The sequence below is a fragment of the Neovison vison genome, chromosome X (genome assembly GCF_020171115.1).
Source record: "Neovison vison isolate M4711 chromosome X, ASM_NN_V1, whole genome shotgun sequence".
In the NCBI taxonomy this organism is placed as follows: Eukaryota; Metazoa; Chordata; class Mammalia; order Carnivora; family Mustelidae; genus Neogale; species Neogale vison.
Window position 1 is genome coordinate 56,593,512 of NC_058105.1, and position 22,485 is coordinate 56,615,996.

At 35.6% G+C, this 22,485-nt stretch overlaps 1 protein-coding gene across 1 annotated transcript in view; it reads right to left on the reverse strand.

The window, feature by feature from the left end:
- DACH2 (dachshund family transcription factor 2) overlaps window positions 1-22,485 on the reverse strand; it is an 874,111-nt gene that overhangs the window by 134,418 nt on the left and 717,208 nt on the right. Inside the window, exon 6 of the mRNA XM_044235297.1 lies at window positions 12,355-12,490. Coding sequence (XP_044091232.1) covers window positions 12,355-12,490 — 136 coding nt within the window. The remainder of the gene's footprint in view (window positions 1-12,354; window positions 12,491-22,485) is intronic.

Genomic DNA, 22,485 nt, shown 5'->3' on the forward strand with positions numbered 1-22,485 from the left:
CCAGAAAATCAAAGAAGTATTTAAACAATTCATGGAAACCAATGAGAATGAAGATACATTGGTCCAAAACCTATGTGATATGGCAAAGGTGGTTCTAAGGGGGAAATACATAGCCATCCATGCCTCACTCAAAAAAAAAGGAAAAATCCAGAATACACCAGGTCTCTTTACACCTCAAAAAACTGGAAAATCTACAACAACTTAAGCTAACCCCACACACAGGAAAGGAAATAATCAATATTAGAGCAGAGATCAATGAGATAGTAACTACAGCTACAGTAGAACACATTGATGAAATGAGAAGCTGGATTTTTGAAAGAATCAATAAGATTGATAAACCACTGGCCAAACAAACCAAAAGAAAAGAGAGAGGACCCGAATTAATAAAATTATGAATGAAAAGGTAGAGATAGCATCCTACACTAAGGAAATAGAAACAATCATTAGAAATTATTATCAACAGTTTTATGCCAATAAGTTAAGCAACCTAGACAAAATGGATGTATTCCTGGAAAATTAATAACTTCCAAAACTGAATCAGGAAGAAATTGACAACCCAAATAGACCAATATCTAGTAATGGGATCGAAGCAGTGATCAAAAACCTCCTAAAAAACAAGAGACCAAGTCCTGACGGATTCCATGGAAAATTCTACCAAACATTCAAAGAAGAAATAATACTTATTCTCCTGAAGCTGTTTCAAAAAAAAGATACAAAAGGAAAACTTCCAGATCTTTTTATGAAGCCAACATTACCCTGATACCCTAACCAGGCAAGGATCTCACCAAAACTTCCAAAATTTCAGACCAATACCCCTGATGAATATGGAAGCCAAGATTCTCAACAAGATCCTAGCTAATAGGATCCAAAAGTACACTAAAATGATTATCCACCATGACCAGGAAGGATTTATGCCTGGGATGCTAGGGTGGTTCAACATTTGCAAATTAATCAATGTGATAGAGCAATTCAGTAAGAGAAGGGAGAAGAACCATATGGCCCTCTCAAAAGATGCAGAAAAAAAAAGACATTTGAGAAGATACAGTTTCTGTTCCTGATTAAAACCCTTCAACATATAGGGATAAAGGTAACATTCCTCAAATGCATAAAATCTTTCTATTAAAAAACCCACAGCAAATCTCATCTCAATGGGGAAAAGCTGACAGCCCTCCCCTTTGAGATCAGGAACACGACAAGGATATCCACTCTTGCCACTGCTGTTCAACATAGTACTAGAAGTCCTAGCAACAGCAGTCAGACAACAAAAATAAATAAAGGTATTCAAATTGGAAAAAGAAGAACTCAAACTATCTCTCTTTGCAGATGACATGATTCTTTATATGGAAAACCCAAAAGAGCCCACCCACAAACTATGACAACTCATACAGCAATACAGTAATGTGGCAGGATACAAAATCAATCTACAGAAATCAGTTGCTTTCCTATACATTAACAATGAAAATACAGAAAGGGAAATTAGAGAATCGATTCCATTTACTATAGCACCAAGAACCATAAGATACCTGGGAATAAACCTAACCAAAGAGGTAAAGGTTCTGTACTCGAAGATCTGTACAGAACACTGATGAAAGAAACTGAAGATACAAAAAGATGGAAGGGCATTCCATGCTCATGAACTGGAAGAATAAACATTGTTAAATTGTCTATACTGTCTAGAGCAATCTACACTTTCAATGCCATCCTGATCAAAATTCCACTGGCATTTTTCAAACAATCCTAAAATTTGAGTGGAACCAGAAGAGACCCCGAAATGCTAAAGAAATGTTGAAAAAGAAAAACAAAACTAGGTGTATCCTGTTGCTTGATTTCATGCTTTACTACAAAGCTGTGACCACCAAGACAGCATGGTACTGGCACAAAAACAGACAAATGGGCCAGTGGAACTGAGTAGAGAGCCCAGATATGGACCCTCAACTCTATGGTCAAATAATCTTCCACAAAGAATGAAAAAATATACAACAGAAAAAAGATAGTCTCTTCAATAAATGGTGCTGGGAAAATGGGACAGCTATGTCCCATTTTCTTACACCATTTTCTTACACCATACACAAAGATACACTTACGACCATTTTCTTACACCATACACAAAGATAAACTCGAAATGGATAAATGACCTCAACATGAGGCACAATTCTATCAAAATCCTAGAGGAGAACATAGGCAGTAACCTCTTCAACATTGGCCACAGCAACTTTTTCCAAGACATGTCCCCAAAAACAAGGGAAACAAGAGTGAAAATGAACTTTTTGGGCTTCGTCAAGATGAAAAGCTTCTGTACAGCAAAGGAAACAGTCAACAAAACAAAGAGGCAACCCATGGAATGGGAGAAAATATTCGCAAATGACAGTACAAAGGGCTGATATCCAAGATCTATAAAGAACTCCTCAAACTCAACACACACAAAACAGATACTTACATCAAAAAATGGGCAAAAGACATGAACAGACACTTCTCCAAATAAGACGTACAAATCTCCCTGATGGCTAATGATAATTAGCCATCAGGTAGATTTAAGTCAAAACCACATTGAGAGGGGTACCTGGGTAGCTCAGTGGATTAAAGTCTCTGCCTTCTGTTCAGTTCATGATCCCAGGGTCCTGGAATTGAGCCCCACATCGGGCTCTCTGCTCAACGGGGAGCCTTCTTCCCTTTCTCTCTCTCTGCCTGCCTCTCTGCCTACTTGTGATCTCTGTCTGTCAAATAAAATCTTAAACACATACATACACACACACACACACACACACACACACAAGTGCATGCACATTGAGATACCCCCTTACACCAGTTAGAATGTTCAAAAGCAAGAAAATAGTAAACAACAAGTATTGGAGAGGATGTAGAGAAAAGGGAACCCTCTTTCACTGTTGGTAGGAATGCAAGTTGGTGCAGCCACTTTGGAAAACCGTGTGGAGACTCCTTAAGAAATTAAAAATAGAGCTTTCCTATGACCCTGCAATTGCTCATCTGGGTATTTACCCCAAATATACAGATATAGTGAAAAGAAGGGCCATCTGTACCCCAATGTTCATAGTAGCAATGGCCACAATCGCCAAACTGTGTAAAGAGCCAAGATGACCTTCAACAGATGAATAGATAAAGAAGAAGTTGTCCATATATATAATGGAATATTATGATTCCATCAGAAAGGATGAATACCGAACTTTTGTAGCAACGTGGATGGGACTGGAGGAGATTATGCTGAGTGAAATAAGTCAAGCAGAGAGAGTCAATTATCATATGGTTTCACTTACTTGTGGAGCATAAGGAATAACACAGATGACATTGGGAGTTGGAGAGAAGTGAGTTGGGGGAAATCAGAGGGGGAGATGAACAGTGAGAGACTGGGGACTCTGAGAAACAAACTGAGGGTTTTGGAAGTGAGGAGGGTGAAGGGTTGGGTGAGCTTTGTGATGGGTATTAAGGAGGGCACATATTGCATGGACCACTGGGTATGGTACATAAGTAATGAACTTTTGAACACACACATAAAAACAAAATAAGTAAATAAATAACAACTAAAAAAAAGAAATAGAAAGAGCAAATCATTTGATTGAATAGAGAATATTTAAATTATTGGTGTCAACTTATAGCCCAAATTCTGCTCTAAACTGAAATTAGTCCATTTGTATAAAAAACAAACATGATAATACTTTAATTCTAGATGATATATACTTTAGATTCTTACAATCAAAGGAAGTTAAAATTATTGCTTTTCGTCTGTATCCTGTGGACTGATTTATACTGTAATGGTTTAGTGGACTCAAGTCTTGGGCTAGTTGTTAAATTTATTTTTTCACTGTTCCTGTAGAATTCCAGACTTGATCATCAATGCTTCTTATACATGTAAAGTTACCAATAAACAAATTCAAGAACACATGCAAATACAAGTACAAAATTCAAAATATCAGTAACCTCTATTCAAGCTAGTGGCTTGAGAGACCACTGGATGCCAGGGGAAGATTATCTTGCTCTATGCCTTTGCTTCCACATGGTTTAAACTACAGTGAATAGTCACAACTGCTCTACTCTAAGGAATTCCAGAACTGGGGTGCCTGTGTGACACATTTGGTTAAGCATCTGCCTTTGGATGAGGTTATGATCCCGGGGTCCTGGGATCAAGCCCTGTGTCAGGCTCACCACTCAGTGGGGAGTCTGCTTCTCTCTCTGCCTGCTGCTCCCTCTGCTTGTTCTTTCTCTTTGAAAAATTAAATTGCATGTGTTACATGGTTTTTAACAACCAATTCTGGAATTCATTTTTTCCCTAATATTTTATTTATTTGTCAATTTGTTTGACAAGGTCTGTGGAAAAATAAAATCAAAGGTTTCTCTTAACTGGTCTGTTTAGTCAAAATACTTGAGTCAAAACTAAAATATCAATTCGGTAAGTCACTTTGTACAGAGTCTAAATGGACATCACTGCCAGGAAATCCCAGACTATAGAGAGGTGGAAATGTCTGCATATGAAAATTCAAGGAGAAATTTAAATTATCGAGGCATGTATTGTTCTATCACCCAGTTTTACTTGAATGATAATTCTTCATTTTTCTAAAGTTTCCACATAATAGCAAAGGTGGCATTTTATAATTTCCAGAGCTATAAATCATTTTAAAAATAATGATGCTATTACTCAAAACAGATGTGAAAACATAGGTTTGCCACAAGTGTATTAACTGCTTACTTGTCATATTTGATGATGTTGAGACTTTTACTTTAACTTTACTTCCTTTTAATAACTCAGATTTATTGAAGAAAATGTATTTTATCTTAATATCACATATATAACTGGTAGGATTTGACATCAAATGTCTCACTTAAAGGAAAGTTTTCCACTATAACCTAGGTACAGTTTAATATGCCACTCCTATCAATGCCCTCATAAGAATGTGTGAACAATCTATTTCATTGAAATGAGTAAAACTGCCATTCCCAAAGCAAGAGATTCAGAAATACCAGTACATACTATTGTGTATTTTATGAAAAACAGTTACTGTACATTTATACTAGCATTCCAGCTTTTTTCTTTTAAGATTTTATTTATTTTTCTTGCATTTTTTCTTATATATACTTTTTTTTTAAACATATATTTTTATCCCCAGGGGTACAGGTCTGTGTATCGCCAGGTTTACACACTTCACAGCACTCACCATAGCACATACCCTCCCCAATGTCCATAACCCCCCCTCTCCCAACCCCCTCCCCCCAGCAACCTTCAGTTTGTTTTGTGAGATTAAGAGTCACTTATGGTTTGTCTCCCTCCCAATCCCATCTTGTTTCATTTATTCTTCTCCTACCCCCTTAACCCCCCATGTCACATCTCCACGTCCTCATATCAGGGAGATCATATGATAATTGTTGTTCTCCGATTGATTTATTTCGCTAAGCATGATACCCTCTAGTTCCATCCACGTTGTCTCAAATGGCAAGATTTCATTTCCTTTGATGGCTGCATAGTATTCCATTGTGTATATATATATCACTTCTTTATCCATTCATCTGTTGACAGAACACATGGCTTTCTCCCCATGATTCTTTAGAAAGATTTTATTTATTTATTTGACAGATAGAGATCACAAGTAAGCAGAGAGGCAGGCAGAGAGAGGGGGGGAGTAGCAGGCTCCCTGCTGAGCAGAGATCCTGATGCAGGGCTTGATCCCAGGACCGAGGTCATGACCTGAGCCGAAGGCAGAGGCTTAACCCACTGAGCCACCCAGATGCCCCAACAAGCTTATTTTTCATAAGACACAGTACTGTGTACTTGAGTGCTGCAGCACACAGGCCAGCCCTAAATGCCATTTTGACTTAAGGGTTTTGCAGTTCTGATAGAATCACATATATCATGTGCAGCTGGAGATTTTCCTAGAAAAGTTGTTTTACTACCACACTGTCCTTCAAATATTCATGACTTCATGGTAAAGAGGTCTCAGGAACAAATTGTTGCTGGGTTGAAATTTCAGCTTTAACTAGAATACCATTACCTGTATAAGAACTTGGGTATTTTAATATATTAAAACTGGCTTCTTCTATTCTGGCAAGTGTTCTTAAATCAATCGTTTACATCTTGGAGCCCCAGAGGGTATAGCCTTTTAGCGTTTGGGTAAGAAATGACTAAACATGTGGCAAGGAAACCAACCATGGATCAATGAAATTAAAATCATACATTATTCCAAATTCTAACTAAAATGCTCATCTATGTAATCAGGAAGAAGTTCAGTCTACAGAAGAAAGAAAAAATTTCTCCATTAACTCTTCTGGTCATGAAGTCATTTTTTCTATATACTGTGACTAGTAGAAATAGAAAAATATACCCTATGCTGAAGTACAAACAGGCCATTTGGTGATCTGATAAATTTCATGTTAGCTTATGCTTTTTAGCTTAGAGTTACTGTTTAATTCACAATGACAGACATAATGTATAGCCTATAACATATGCCAGTATGTTTTCTTTTTTTCTTATCCTTTAGCCTTTAAAACAAAATTATACTCAGTTTTTATATCAAGATAGCATGACTTTGAAATTCTTACTCTCCCTACCTTCTTTAAACTGATATTCTAAGAGAAAACTGAACACTGTGCAGAAATGATACATGTACCTCAGTGGATCAAAAGCTAGATTGGTATCACATCTATCAACACTCAGGTAAATACTTGGTTGGAGTAACTTGCTAGGCTTTCCTTTGAAATGTCCAGATAAGCATATATTTTAAAAATCTCTTTTGATTGTTGGGGGAACATCTTTTCTCCATGACAGCAACATGTTTTTTTCACACGTAACTATCAAATGGTGAGTCATTTAAACTTAGTTAACAAAGTGCATACATAATAACTTAAGAGTCAGATGTTTCTGATCAGGCATTATAAAAGGACCATTCTCTTACACCGTACACAAAGATCAACTCAAAATGGATAAAAGACCTCAATGTGAGACAGGAATCTATCAGAATCTTAGAGGAGAACATAGGCAGTAATCTCTTCGATATCAGCCACAGCAACTTCTTTCAAGATACGTCTCCAAAGGCAAAGGAAACAAAAGCGAAAATAAACTTCTGGGACTTCATCAAAATCAAAAGCTTCTGCACAGCAAAGGAAACAGTCAAAAAAACAAAGAGGCAACCCACGGAATGGGAGAAGATATTTGCAAATGACAGTACAGACAAAAGGTTGATATCCAGGATCTATAATGAACTCCTCAAACTCAACCCACACGAAACAGACAAACACATCAAAAAATGGGCAGAAGATATGAACAGACACTTCTCCAATCAAGACATACAAATGGCTATCAGACACATGAAATAATGCTCATCATCATTAGCCCTCAGGGAGATTCAAATTAAAACCACATTGAGATATCACCTTACACCAGTTAGAATGGCCAAAATTAACACAACAGGAAACAACATGTGTTGGAGAGGATGTGGAGAAAGGGGAACCCTCTTACACTGTTGGTGGGAATGCAAGTTGGTGCAGCCTCTTTGGAGAACAGTGTGGAGGTTCCTCAAGAAATTAAAAGTAGAGCTTCCCTACGACCCTGCAATTGCACTCCTGGGTATTTACCCCAAAGATACAGATGTCGTGAAAAGAAGGGCCATCTGTACCCCAATGTTTATAGCAGCAATGGCCACAGTCGCCAAACTATGGAAAGAACCAAGATGCCCTTCAACGGATGAATGGATAAGGAAGATGTGGTCCATATACACTATGGAGTATTATGCCTCCATCAGAAAGGACAAATACCCAATTTTTGTAGCAACATGGTCGGGACTGGAAGAGATTATGCTGAGTGAAATAAGTCAAGCAGAGAGAGTCAATTATCATATGGTTTCACTCATTTGTGGAGCATAACCAATAGCATGGAGGACAAGGGGCGTTAGAGAGGAGTAGGGAATTTGGGTAAATTGGAAGGGTAGGTGAACCATGAGAGACTATGGACTCTGAAAAACAGTCTGAGGGGTTTGAAGTATAAAAGGCCTTAAAGTGTAGTTTCCAATCACAAGCACAAAAAAACTTCAGGCTGATATGTAATTTATTAATATTAAATAAACAAGCTACAGGCAAACACATTTTTTTTACTACTAAAAGAATTTATCTAAAGCCAGTATAAATATATTCTGTTTAGAATATGCAGATGCAATACACAGCACTGGAATGTTAATTCAGTTGCTATCTAATATTTATATGTCCATCAAATAAGCAAAAATCATATTACCTTTATTATCCCTTTGGAATTTTTTGATGGTTGGTCCATTATCCTGATCAACAATAAGTTCCTCTCTATTGTTGGGCATCATAGCTATAAATGAAACACAAAACTGAGTAACTTCCTTGCAAAATACCCAAAGGAAAGGTAGAAAATATTATATAAATAGATCTCTTACTCCAATAACAACTAACATGAATTGTATACATCCCCATTTCTGAAACAGTGGAATCATTTATGTTGATTTGATGATTATGTAATTTAAAAATCAAGAAGCTGCTCAATCATGTGAATTTTTATTTATTTATTTTTTATTTTTTTTAGTTTTTTTATTGTTTATAAACATATATTTTTATCCCTGATATGAGGAAGTGGTGATGCAACATGGGGGCTTAAGTGGGTAGGAGAAGAATCCATGAGTTTTTAGTTTTTAAAATATTTTATTTACTTATTTGCTAGAGAGAGAGAGAGAGAGCATGAGTAGACAGAGAGGCAGACAGAGGAAGAGAGAGAAGCAGACTCTCTGCTGAGCAGAGAGCTTGATGCAGGTCATCATCCCAGGACCCAGAGATCATGACCTGAGCTGAAAGCAGATGCTTAACAGACTGAGTCGCCCAGGTGTCCCAGTCATGTGAATTTTTAAAGTGGAATTAATACACAATGCATATGTAATTGCTCACATATTTTCTTTAAATCATTTTAAATATTTGCTTTTCTAAAACTCATATGCAAATTAGCTATTTACCTGCATAATTATAATCTAGTTCCCAAAATGTTTCTAGAAAGAATTTTTCACTTAATTTAATGAGTTAAAATAATTACAGATTTAACTCATTTTATATAATTATTTTATAAACACATAGAGCAAAATTAATAGGTAAAGGATAACTTTCTGGTAACTAATTATATAAAGGCCTTTTCAGAAAACATTTATATTGAAAGAGGAAAAACATGCCAATTTTCATAGTTTATCATTTAATTCTCTTTTGTTATATTTTATTAAAATATTATGTTGCTAAGTTAAGCTCACTTGGTTAAGCATCTGCCTTTAGCTCAGGTCTTGATTCCAGGGTCCTGGGATAGAACCCCACGTCAGTCTCCCTACTCAGTGGGGAGCCTTCTTCTCCCTCTCCTCCATGCTTGTCTCTCACCCTCAAATAAATACATAAAATCTTAAAATAATTGTATTTCTCTATAAATATAATATGGTCATTTTAACCCACAAATCCTCAAACTTTTTTTTTTCATTTATAGACAATTTCACTATTATGCTCAAGACACCTGGGAATGTGCATAGACAGACTATTTACTGCCAGTGGAATTGGAAATATTTTATGTGGTTAATATATTTTTTAGGATATTACATTGCTTTAGAAGTATTTGACTTTACTTCTAAGTGTAAGATACCATTCCCTTTCAGTATATCTATCATATAGCATATTTCCTTATGTGTTCTGCTCTTAGCCAGCCCCTAATAAATAATTCTCTCTCTCATTTCTCTCCCCGACCCCTCATCAATACAAAGATTATCCTGACATAATAATGAGTGTTTTTGTTTTTTTTTCAATTTATTTATTTTCATAAAAACATTATTCATTATTTTTTCACCACACCCAGTGCTCCATGCAAGCCGTGCCCTCTATAATACCCACCACCTGGTACCCCAACATCCCACCCCCCCGCCACTTCAAACCCCTCAGATTGTTTTTCAGAATCCATAGTCTCTCATGGTTCACCTCCCCTTCCAATTTAACCAAATTCCCTACTCCTCTCTAACGCCCCTTGTCCTCCATGCTATTTTGTTTCTTGATTCATTAGTGGTCATCTGGCTATATCTGCTTCTCAGACTCCCTTAAATCAGTTGCACACAGTTTTGTTACAACCAGGTCATCTGTGTCCAAAAGCTGTAATAAAGTAAAGCTAGAAAACCATCACCTCTTCCAGGAATTAAACTTACTCCCTTAGAGCCACTAGCCTCAAGTTCTAGCTCAGTGGTTCTTAACTCTGGCTGCAGGTTAGAATCTCGTGAGGAGACACTGAAAATCAAAACAAAACAGTGCTGCCAGGCTCTATTCCAGACTAGGTAAATCAGACTCTGAGCATGTAACCTGGGCATCCAAATTTGTAAATGCTCCATAAATTATTATACTGGGAAGCCAGATTTGAGACTCTTTGGTCTTACTATGAGCCACAAACAATATATAATATTCACAGGCTAAATGAAACCTGGATAAATTTCTAAAAGGCAGAAATAAACTTCACCCTTCCCCAGCACAAATTCAGAAACTAACACCTCTGCTAATCCCTCAAATTCCTCTCCTACCCACAAAAAAACAAACAAACAAATAAAAAACATAATTTTGGAATGGCTTAAAGCAATCGCTGTTATGAACTATAAAACCTTAGATTTTATATAAAGAATGTCTTTACAGAGTAAGACTAAAACAGAAGAGAGATCAGTTTTCCTGGATTCCTGGGTGGCTCAGTTGGTTAAGCAAATGCCTTCACCTCAGTTCATGATCCCAGAGTCCCAGGATCAAGTCCCACACTGGGCTCCCAGCTCCATGGGGAGTCTCCTTCTCCCTCTGATATTTTCCCCTCTCATGCTCTCTTTCACTTTCTCTCTCTCTCAAACAAACTGAATCTTTAAAAAAAAAAGAAATACTTTTTCCTAAGGGAAATAGATATTTAGGAAATTGGATTGTATAGATACAAAAGATTAATAAATATTTTACCTGTCTCACTTGGCTCATAATTATTATATACAAAACGAGAATTTTTGCCCACTTTGCTTTCAGGGGGTTGGAAGAAGGGGGGTAGGGTTATGGACATTGGGGAGGGTATGTGCTTTGGGGTAAATTGGAAGGGGAGGTGAACCATGAGAGACTATGGACTCTGAAAAACAATCTGAGGGGTTTGAAGTGGCGGGGGGGTGGGATGTTGGGGGTACCAGGTGGTGGGTATTATAGAGGGCACGGCTTGCATGGAGCACTGGGTGTGGTGAAAAAATAATGAATACTGTTTTTCTGAAAATAAATAAATTGGAAAAACAAAACAAAACAAAACAAAAAAAACGAGAATTTTTACAACTGAATGCACTCGATAATACCTGTTTACCTAAGGAAAATCACATCAAGGGATGATAAACAATCAAGGTAAATCTACAAAGACAAAAATAGTGGTCATCCTTCACACTTCCTGAGTACTTTAAACTTCTCAAGAGTTTTCCACTAATTATTTCATTTGATTTCACAAAAATCCAGTGCATTAGGCATGGCAGTAATTATTTCCATATATAAAATAAAGAAACTCATGATGATTAAGTGACATACCCATGGTCTCATAGCTACTCAGTTCCAGAACTATGGCTAGATTCAAGTCTCTAACATACTACATCACTGACAATACTGTTTTAGTATTTCTGGGGTAGTGTCTATGGTGTAAGACTTCCAAGATAATTTTTTTTAAAAAAAGGGAAAACATGCTAAATATTTTTACCTAAGTTATTGAGATTGTGGCAAATTGTATCTTTTTTTAAGATTTTTTTTATTTATTTGACAGAGAGCTATCACAAGTAGGCAGAGAGACAGGGAGAGAGAGAAGAAGCAGGCTCCCTGCTGAGCAGAGAGCCTGATGCAGGGCTCAATCTCAGGACCCTGAGATCATGACCTGAGCCAAAGGCAGAGGCTTAACCCACTGAGCCACCCAGGTGCCCCAGAAAATTGTGTCTTGATTTACTTTTCCATCACTCTTAAATGATCAACTGTTTAAAAGATATTTTAATTTTCCTTACTCAAAGATCCTGTGAATATAGCATATGTATTATATCACATGAACTCTTAAATAACAATATGTTGAACTAACATATACTCTTCAAAGATCCCATCATATTGTTCTCAAGGAATCCAGTGACACAGTGAATGAAGACCCTTCCAGAGAAGAAACTTCTAACACTTCAAGTTTCATTTGCTGTTCATATTTCTTCAGCAATTAAAAAAAAAAAAAGACCACTTTAAAAAGTCATTTTTATTAAGGAGGCATCAACTCCTCCACATTCTTTCTCCCACTTCTATTGACTAATGAATAAATTCCCCAAAGAGTATCTTTTAATTTCTTGTTTTAGATTAGATACTTACCCATTCTCTCTGAATGGTGATCCATCTGAGAGGGAGAGCTGGACACACTGCTGCTGGGGTGGGAGGAAATCTGACTTTCAGGATGATGATCCTCTTCCAGAGAGGGAGCAGGAGAAGGACTCTCTGGGATCCGTTCCTGACACAAAAGTAAACACAATAGGGAATTTCATCTGTTCACCAAGTTTTTCAGGTTGGTTGAATCCATAACATTTGAAATTTTGACCTTTCACTTATCCCAAAAGCATGTATGCTCATGATACTTGGTCTTAAACTTGTATCTTCAGACAAATGCACATTTTTTTGTTCTTATAAAATTAATGGGATATTATGGAGGCCAAAAGAGAATGTGAAAGGGCTCAGTACCATACTGGATATACGTAAGAGGTTCAAGAAAGTCTAGTTTCCATTTTCTTTCCTAGAAAATTCATAAAGAATTATGAATATAGGTGTGCAATGAAGATTATTGTTATTGTAAACTCTTATATTTATATAAAGTATATGCCAAAGCCTGGAGAGTGATCTTACTCTCTAAGAAGATCTTCCAAAAATAAACATTTGAGAACTTAGGAATAAAACTCACAAATAGTACCATCTGGTACATATTGAGTGTTTTGGCACAAATAAAAATTATAGAAACAATACACATGAACTCTATCAGACTTTAGGAATTTACGCTAAATTCTGCCAGCAAAATGCTTTGGTAGTACCAGGACACAATGATAGGTTTCCCAAATTAACACTAAAACCTGTCAATATCAATTGCTTAGTATCATTTAGATTTTTATAATTTTAAATATGAATTGCTTAGTATCATTTAGATTTTTATAATTTTAAATATGAATTATAATAAAAATAAAACATATTTCACATATCTCTACAGTAACTGTGACAGGTCTCAAGGCTTCTATGATTATGAATATTCTTACAAAACTTTGAAATTATTCATTATGTTGATATATTGCAATCATTCAACCAATTTGATCACTAGAAAAACCAAATTTCTGTGTTTATGCCTATATGCAATAAATGTGAGAGGGTAATAGACATGCTGGGACAGATAATGTTTAACCTATAAAATATTTAATTCATCCGTAATAATTTCTTAAATATTCTAATTATATGTAATTACAACATCTGTATTCTAATTATCGTAACACTAAGAATTAGTTTGTCAAATATGTGCTTGTACATTTTCACATTGATTTTGCACGAAAGGCCTAAATTTTATTAATTCTGTGAAGAAAACTGTTGTTTATTTAAATACAGAAGTTGTAGCACAAGAGTTAAGGCTTAATTATTTCACTAGTAGAAGTTAACATTTTGCAATGTCTACAATTGTATCAGGTGGAATAGTAATAGGCAAAATAGTGGCCCCCAAAATATCCACTCCACATCCTAATGACTGAGACCTGTGAATATGTTACATCACATGTAAATATTTTATATGACATATGTAAATGGATTTTTCAAATTTGAGTGAGTCCTCTGAGATAGATAAATTACACTTAGAGGGATGTCTGGATCGTTCAGTCAGTTAAGACACTGCCTTCGGCTCAAGTCATGATCGAGTCCTACATTGGAGGGGGTTCTTGCTCAGCAGGGAGCCTGCTTCTCTCTCTGCCTCTGCTTACCACTCTGCCTGCTTGTGCTCTCTGTCTCTCTCTCTCTCTCTGATAATAAACAAACAAACAAACAAACAAATAAAGTCTTTTTTAAAAATTACACTTAGAGGCAGAAAGGGGAAGTCAGTGGGAGATGTTACAGAAGAACAATCAGAGAGATACATTTCTGCCTTTGAAGATGGATGAAGGGAACTATGAGCCAAGAAACAAGAAGCCAAGATGGCTTCTACAAGGTGAAAAAGCAAGGAAACAGATTCATCCCTGGAAGCTACAGAAAGAAATGCAGTCCTGCCAACACCTTGATTTTAGCTCCGTGATACCTATGTTAGACATCCAACTTACAGAACTGTAAGAAAATAAATTTGCATTTTTTAAACCACTGAACTTGTCATATTTTGTTATAGCAGCAATAAAACACTAATACAATTATCAATGTAGTTTTATATTATCATTTAGCATATAACTAATATCTGATCATTTTAACAAAATGATCAGACTTTTAGTATATTAGCTGCAGTATTATATCCTAATTAAATACTGATGATTATAATAAATTTATGTTATATTTAAAGGCTCTATAACTGTTGTCATACCTCAGGAAAAACAAGTCTTAAAACAGAGAAATATACATTCCATTTATATTTACTACACAGATAAATATCTAATTGCAAAAACAATGAATACTGTTACACTGAAAAGAAATTAAAAAAAAAAACATTGAGATAACACCTTACACAAGTTAAAGTGGCGAAAATTAACAAGACAGGAAACAACATGTGTTGGGGAGGATGTGGAGAAAGGGGAACCCTCTTACACTGTTGGTGGGGATGCAAGTTGGTGCAGCCACTTTGGAAAACAGCGTGGAGATTCCTCAAGAACTTAAAAATAGAGCTTCCCTATGACTCTGCAATTGCACTACTGGGTATTTACCCCAAAGATACAGATGTAGTGAAAAGAAGGGCCATCTGTACCCCAATGTTTATAGCAGCAATGGCCACAGTCGCCAAACTATGGAAAGAACCAAGATGCCCTTCAACAGATGAATGGATAAGGAAGATGTGGTCCATATACACTATGGAGTATTATGCCTCCATCAGAAAGGATGAATACCCAACTTTTGTAGCAACATGGACGGGACTGGAAGAGATTATGCTGAGTGAAGTAAGTCAAGCAGAGAGAGTCCATTATCATATGGTTTCACTTATTTGTGGAGCATAAGAAATAGCACAGAGGACATGGGGAGACGGAGAGGAGAAGGGATTTGGGGGAAATTAGACGGGGAGATGAACCATGAGAGACTATGGTCTCTGAAAAATAATCTGAGAGTTTTGAAGGGGCAGGGGTTGGGAAGTTGGGTGAGCCTGGTGGTGGGTATTATGGAGGGCACGTATTGCATGGAGCACTGGGTATGGTGCATAAACAATGAATCTTGGAACAATGAAAAAAATAAATAAAACAAAAATTAAAAAAAAATAATTGTAACACTACTATACAGCACAAAATAAAAGGAAACATATAAGCAAAGCAGAAGAAAAGAATCAAGTTTTTACTTTGTAAAAATGACACTTGTATCCTGGAGTGATGGTCTGGGGATAGACAACAAGTTATATACAGCTCTTATACCACATTCTTTTACTTTATGAGAAGACTAGTAACCCATTAGTTGTGAAAATCAACCTAAACTGTCATGATTTAAAACACATTCTTTTTAGTATATGTACACAAACACACCCCAATGAAAGGATTTTTATATATACGGTCAAAATTATTTTTTTGACTTTCACTGTTGTATAGCCTCAATGATTCTATGCCAAAATATGTATATAAAGTGTAGAACATTCCGTATTTTCTTTGAATTGTAACATTGAAAATTTGTTGAAAAAATATATAATTCAATGAACTACATTTAAATTTCATGGACACCTGAATGGATGGACAGGGACAAAGTACAGCAGTTAATAGGCAAAAATAGAACAGAACAAACAAAATCACTGTATGGTGGCAAACAGGAATCATACACACATGAGAATTCAACTGACAGTGATATTTGTTCTTGTCCACTCTGCCTAATAAAAAATGAAAGTTCATTTTGAATTAAAAAAAATTAAAAGAACATCTACACAAATAGAAATGTTATGAAAATGAGAAAAAATACAATACTGTAAAGGAAGATCTCCCAAATGCTTAAAGTTAGTAAATGATCAAATACTATAAACTCAAATAACTTACTCTTAAACTCCTTCTTTGACATTTTCAACACCATATTTGTTGAAACAATAAACTAACTTTGGGAAAACAGGATTTAGAGTGATAGCAATATTTTGCATAAAGTAATATTTTTGCTTTAAGGTTTTGTAGCCTGCACTTTCCAAATTCAGTTATTGTTTTCCTAAGGGGTCACAAAAATCAGACTTTTTTCACCATGTAAGCTGTATAAGTTTAGTGCCTTATATTGATTAAGAGTTAGGTGGCTATAATATATGTGTGTACACACACACACACACACACACACACACACATAATCTGTGTAGAGCTAGGAATGTTTAATTTCTCTTAAAATAATTAATAGTTCTATGAACAATTTATTCTATGAAAAATTTATTCTTTGCAAGTAGACAGATCCATTTTCATCCCTGTAATCGTATGCATCTATTTAGCTACTTAACTGCAATGAGCTTTGGTTCATTAGGTGGTTACTGTTGTGTCTCAGCCTAGTTAAAATTTCACAGCAAGTTAATCTGCTTTATTATAAATGAGAACACAAGTAATAATGTCCTCATCATTTGCCAAATACAGGGTTAACAGTATTTGCAACAAATCAATAAGGGCATTTAAAAAGGAAAATTACAACTCTAAAACCCCAGTCATTTTTAGTCATTGATGATTTAAATTTATTTGTCATTTATGACTTTTACAACTCTGTTACACTTCATGTAATTCATTTGGGCCCATTGACAGCAGCTGTAGCTCTTCTGAAACACTATAGGTCTTCTCCAGATTCAAAGTAGCAAAGGAGAGACATTTCCAAAACTGATACATACTTAGCCAATCAAATCCCCATTTCCCTTACAATTAGTAAAATTACCTGTAATAATAACTCAGATTCTAGCATATATTTATAGTTCAAGGATTATGCTTAAAAAGAAAGAAATATTATGGAAAATCTTAATTAGTACATACTATCCCCTCTTTTATCATACTTTGCCCCTTTTGGGAACTATATATCACAAATGGATAAAGGAGACATTCGTCATATTAAATCATTTGAAAATACATTTGAACCTTAATAAAGAATAGGGCCAATGCTTAGAAGATTCAGTTTTATACAAAGTTTAATACAGTCAGTTTGGTTTAAGATTTAGTTTATTGACAGTAAAGTATCAACTCTGCCCATTTTCATGCAGATCCTTTATTTCATCTGAGTGTATTTCTTTACATCCTTGGAAATATGGCCGCATACATGGAATGTATGAAGTACTAATAAATACGTATTAAACATGTCTTTATATGTATGTGTACATGTGTGTAGTTGCCTTTTACTAACAACTGTATCAATAAATGCTAAATTGTCACTTCTGACATTGTATTATGTTGTTATTAAGTACTCAGTGTGATCGTGTATTATATAATTTATCTTTTTTTTTCTATTTAATTGGAATTCAACTCACTGTAATTATGCTTCCACATGCTAACCTATTAATGAGTTCCTAAAGGATTTAATGGCATTTCTTTACCGAGGAGTGGCTTTTGGAAGTTTGTCTGAGTGCTAGATATTTTACTCATGCATTTGTCTTGATATTTCAAATTTAATTGATGTGCTCCTTCCATACTGTCACCAGAGTTCTGCAGAAACAGAACAGACTGTAACTTGACAGACTTTAATAATAAAATCAGGGACAGGGAAACATTGTTATGAGGAATTCCTGAGGAATTCTTGAGGAATAATTTGATACCATTCCTGAGGAATAATTTGATACCCAAATTTGGTATCTCTGAATAATAATGGATACATGACAACATATGTATCTTTACAAATCAAAGAATTAGTCTGTGGGGGCTCCTGGGTGGCTCAGCCAGTTAAACGGCTGATGCTTGGTTTTGGCTCAGGTCACAATATCGATGTCCTGAGATCAAGCCCCACATTAGGCTCCATGCTAAGAGGGGAAATCTCTTGATTCTCTCTCCCTTTCCCCTTGTCCCTCCTCTTGCTCATTTTCTCTCTCTCTCTCTCAAATACACAAATAAATATTTGTGATAAGAAAAGAATTAGTCCACTTTCCTTAATCACCAATTTACAATTTTATTAAGGTTAACATAAATGAATATGGCAGGGTTTTCATGAATTAAAAAAAAAAAACATAGGCAGATTGTGGGTGCACCTGGAACATGTAACCATGAAACAGTCCAAAATTATAGACTCAGTCTACATGTGACCTATGTTATATTAGGGCAAAGGATCCTTTCACATCTTCAGTGAGATCAGCTTGTTCTGGAAGAGGCTGACAGCTTAATAGAATCAGTCATAAAACCTGCTCATAGCTATAGGGCATTGTTTTCTTTTTCAGGTTTTATTTAAATTCCAGTTAGTTAAAATAAGGTGTAATATTAGTTTCAGGTGTAGAATTTAAAATAAAGACTCAGCTAGTTATTATTCAGTGAATTTGAAATTCAGTGAATTTGAATTATCATAAAAAAACCTTCTCTGTGTTGATTAATTTTAATACCAGATGTCCACATGCTTATGCCACTGGCCTTGTGTCCATTTCCTATCAGTGCATTAATTGCCAGCTGCTCAGTCAAACAAAAAACAGAGCTAATCAGATGATACTAGTAAACAGCCAAATAACAGCTTCTTACTTAAATTTCTCAGATTTGTTATCAGAGAAAACTATGGTACACTGATATTACAGAGTATCCCATGATGTATGGAATTGTTGAATCAGTATACTGTACACCTTAAACTAATGTAACACTGTATGTTAATTAACTGGAATGAAAATAAAAACTTGAAAAAAAATGTTTCTCCCACACACACAAAAAATAAGATACTTAAATGTCAAATAAGAAATAGGTTTTTATACCAGTCAGGTATTTTACCTATTTTGCTCTCAGGATTTTGTCACACTCAGTAATATAACTGAAGGATGAATAGCCTTGCAAACCTAATAATCATAATGCAATTTCAAGTTGCTGCTATACCTATATTAGTTATTAGATACAAATGTTACCAGCTGAGCTAATGGTGAAGGAATGTGAGGCACAATGAAAGAATATGTGCTTGAAGTAACAATATTCCCAAATGAATTTTTGACAAAAACAAAACCAAACCCCCTAAAAACAAAAGCAAAAAATATTTGTTTACAATTTGTAATGCCTTTTCCAGTTTTGGAATTAAATTCTGTATCACTCATGATCAGTTATGTTATAAATACTCCCCAAGTGTGTATTAAGGAGGGCATGTATTGCATGGAGCACTGGGTGTGGTGCATAAACAATGAATCTTGGAACACTAAAAAAATTAAATTTGATTTTAAAATATAAATAGTCCCCCAATTTTTATATTCAATAAATCATTATTTTTAATTCATTCATACAACAAACATTGTCTAATGTACCTATTGGGGATGGAAGAAGGTCTACAGATATTTTCACATGGGATGTAAATATTCATAGTTCAAACTAAAGACTAAAAAATCCACACATAAACATCCAAAGATGATTTAAAATAAAATACAAATCAGATCAATTATTATTAGAATAGACATTGCTCTCCAATCCCCGCCAGATCCCTAACTCTTTTTTATCTGCATGGAGATCAAATCAGCAATGACAAAAGAAAAAATGCTTTGTAGAGAGAGGGTCCAATGCCTGTATAGGCATCTAATGGTGGAAAAATCCTTGGTTCTGGTACTGATTAGGGTTATACAGAGGAATGTATATAAAGGAAGTTACTTCTTTCTCGGGCTAGTTCTTGTCCATGATATTAGTTTCTACTTATTAGTATCTCTATATGGATCCTTGAGTATAAACATAATACAATAAAACAAACTTTTATAATATACACTGATTATTAAATGCCAAACAGTGCTCTAAATGTGTTGACAAGCTTTGTCTCATTTGATGTCATGTTAGCACTATGAAATAGATAGAATTACTCTCACTGTTTCACTGGAAGATGAGGCAAACTGAGATACAGGTAGATTAATTTGCCTAAAGTCACATAACAAGGAATGGTGAAACCAGAGCTTAAATATCAGCAGGCAGTCTGACTTCAGAGGTCAGGCTCCTACAAATTAGGCCATACTGCCTACAATGAAATCTGCTTCTTCTTTTTGTTTTGTTTTGTTTTTTATTTATTTGACATACAGAGATCACAAGTAGGCAGAGATGCAGGCACAGAGAGAGAGAGAGAGAGGGGAGGAAGCAGGCTCCCCACTGAGCATAGAGCCTAATGCTGGCCTCAATCCCAGGACCCTGGGATCATGACCCAAGCTGAAGGCAGAGGCTTTAAACCATTGAGCCACCCTGGCACTCTTGAAATCTGCTTCTTAATTCATCTAACTTTACTAACAAACTATGATGGTTCTAGCCAGAACCAGTATATAATTCTATAAATTCTTTTGAGGTTGGAACTTATGTCCATTCCTTTTTTTTGCTTTTGACAAAGCAATGTGACATAGTCCTTTGCCCATATTAAACCTTGTAAAATCAGTGAATTCTGTGTTCTTGCCCTCTTTTCTAACAAAAAAGGATGACAATAATAATTTAGTAAGCAAATAGTCAGCAATAACTATACATTTTGGCAAATTGCAAGGCTAATTGCAATATACTTGCTGATTTTTCAGTCTGTATTATCTTTTTCCCCAAAGAATACCAGTGATTCATGACTTTTTGTCCACCCCATTTAATGCTCTAACACATAGTGCTATCCAATAAAGTTTTCTGCAATGATGAAATGTTCTATAATTGTGCTAATATGCTAGCCACAAGTGACATGCGACTATTGAGCACTTGAAATGTGGCTAGTTGCAACAGGGCAACTGAAGTTTTCATTTTCTTTAATTCATTTAAATTGAAATAGCCACATGTGGCTAATGGCTACTGTACTCAACAGTGTTGTTATGGTAGATATATTCTATGTATCTAAAAACTCTCTCTCTTCGCAGATGACATGATTCTTTATATGGAAAACCCAAAAGACTCCACCCCCAAACTACTAGAACTCATACAGCAATTCAGCAACGTGGCAGGATACAAAGTCAATGTGCAGAAATCAGTGGCTTTCTTATACACTAACAATGAAAATACATAAAGGGAAATTAGAGATTTGATTCCATTTACTATAGCACCAAGAACCATAAGATACCTGGGAATAAACCTAACCTCTTTGGTTAGGATCTATACTTGAGGAACTACAGAACACTCATGAAAGAAATTGAAGAAGACACAAATAGATGGAAGACCATTCCATGCTCTTGGATCGGAAGAATAAACATTGTTAAAATGTCTATACTGCCTAGAGCAATCTATACTTTTAATGCCATTCCGATCAAAATTCCACCGGCATTCTTCAAAGAGCTGGAGCAAATAATCCTAAAATTTGTATGGAATCAGAAGAGACCCCGAATCGCTAAGGAAATGTTGAAAAACAAAAATAAAGCTGGCGGCATCACCTTACCTGATTTCAAGCTTTATTACAAAGCTGTGATCACCAAGACAGCATGGTACTGGCATAAAAACAGACACATAGACCAGTGGAACAGAGTAGAGAGCCCAGATATGGACCCTCAACTCTATGGTCAATTAATCTTCGACAAAACAGGAAAAAATATACAGTGGAAAAAAGACAGTCTCTTCAATAAATGGTGCTGGGAAAACTGGACAGCTATATGTAGAAGAATGAAACTCAACCATTCTCTTACACCATACACAAAGATAAACTCAAAATGGATAAAAGACCTCAACGTGAGACAGGAATCTATCAGAATCTTAGAGGAGAACATAGGCAGTAATCTCTTTGATATCAGCCACAGCAACTTCTTTCAAGATACGTCTCCAAAGGCAAAGGAAACAAAAGCGAAAATAAACTTCTGGGACTTCATCAAAATCAAAAGCTTCTGCACAGCAAAGGAAATAGTAAAAAAAAAAAAAAAAGAGGCAACCCACGGAATGGGAGAAGATATTTGCAAATGACAGTACAGACAAAAGGTTGATATCCAGGATCTATAATGAACTCCTCAAACTCAACCCACACGAAACAGACAAACACATCAAAAAATGGGCAGAAGATATGAACAGACACTTCTCCAATCAAGAAATACAAATGGCTATCAGACACATGAAAAAATGTTCATCATCATTAGCCCTCAGGGATATTCAAATTAAAACCACATTGAGATATCACCTTACACCAGTTAGAATGGCCAAAATTAACACAACAGGAAACAACATGTGTTAGAGAGGATGTGGAGAAAGGGGAACCCTCTTACACTGTTGGTGGGGATGCAAG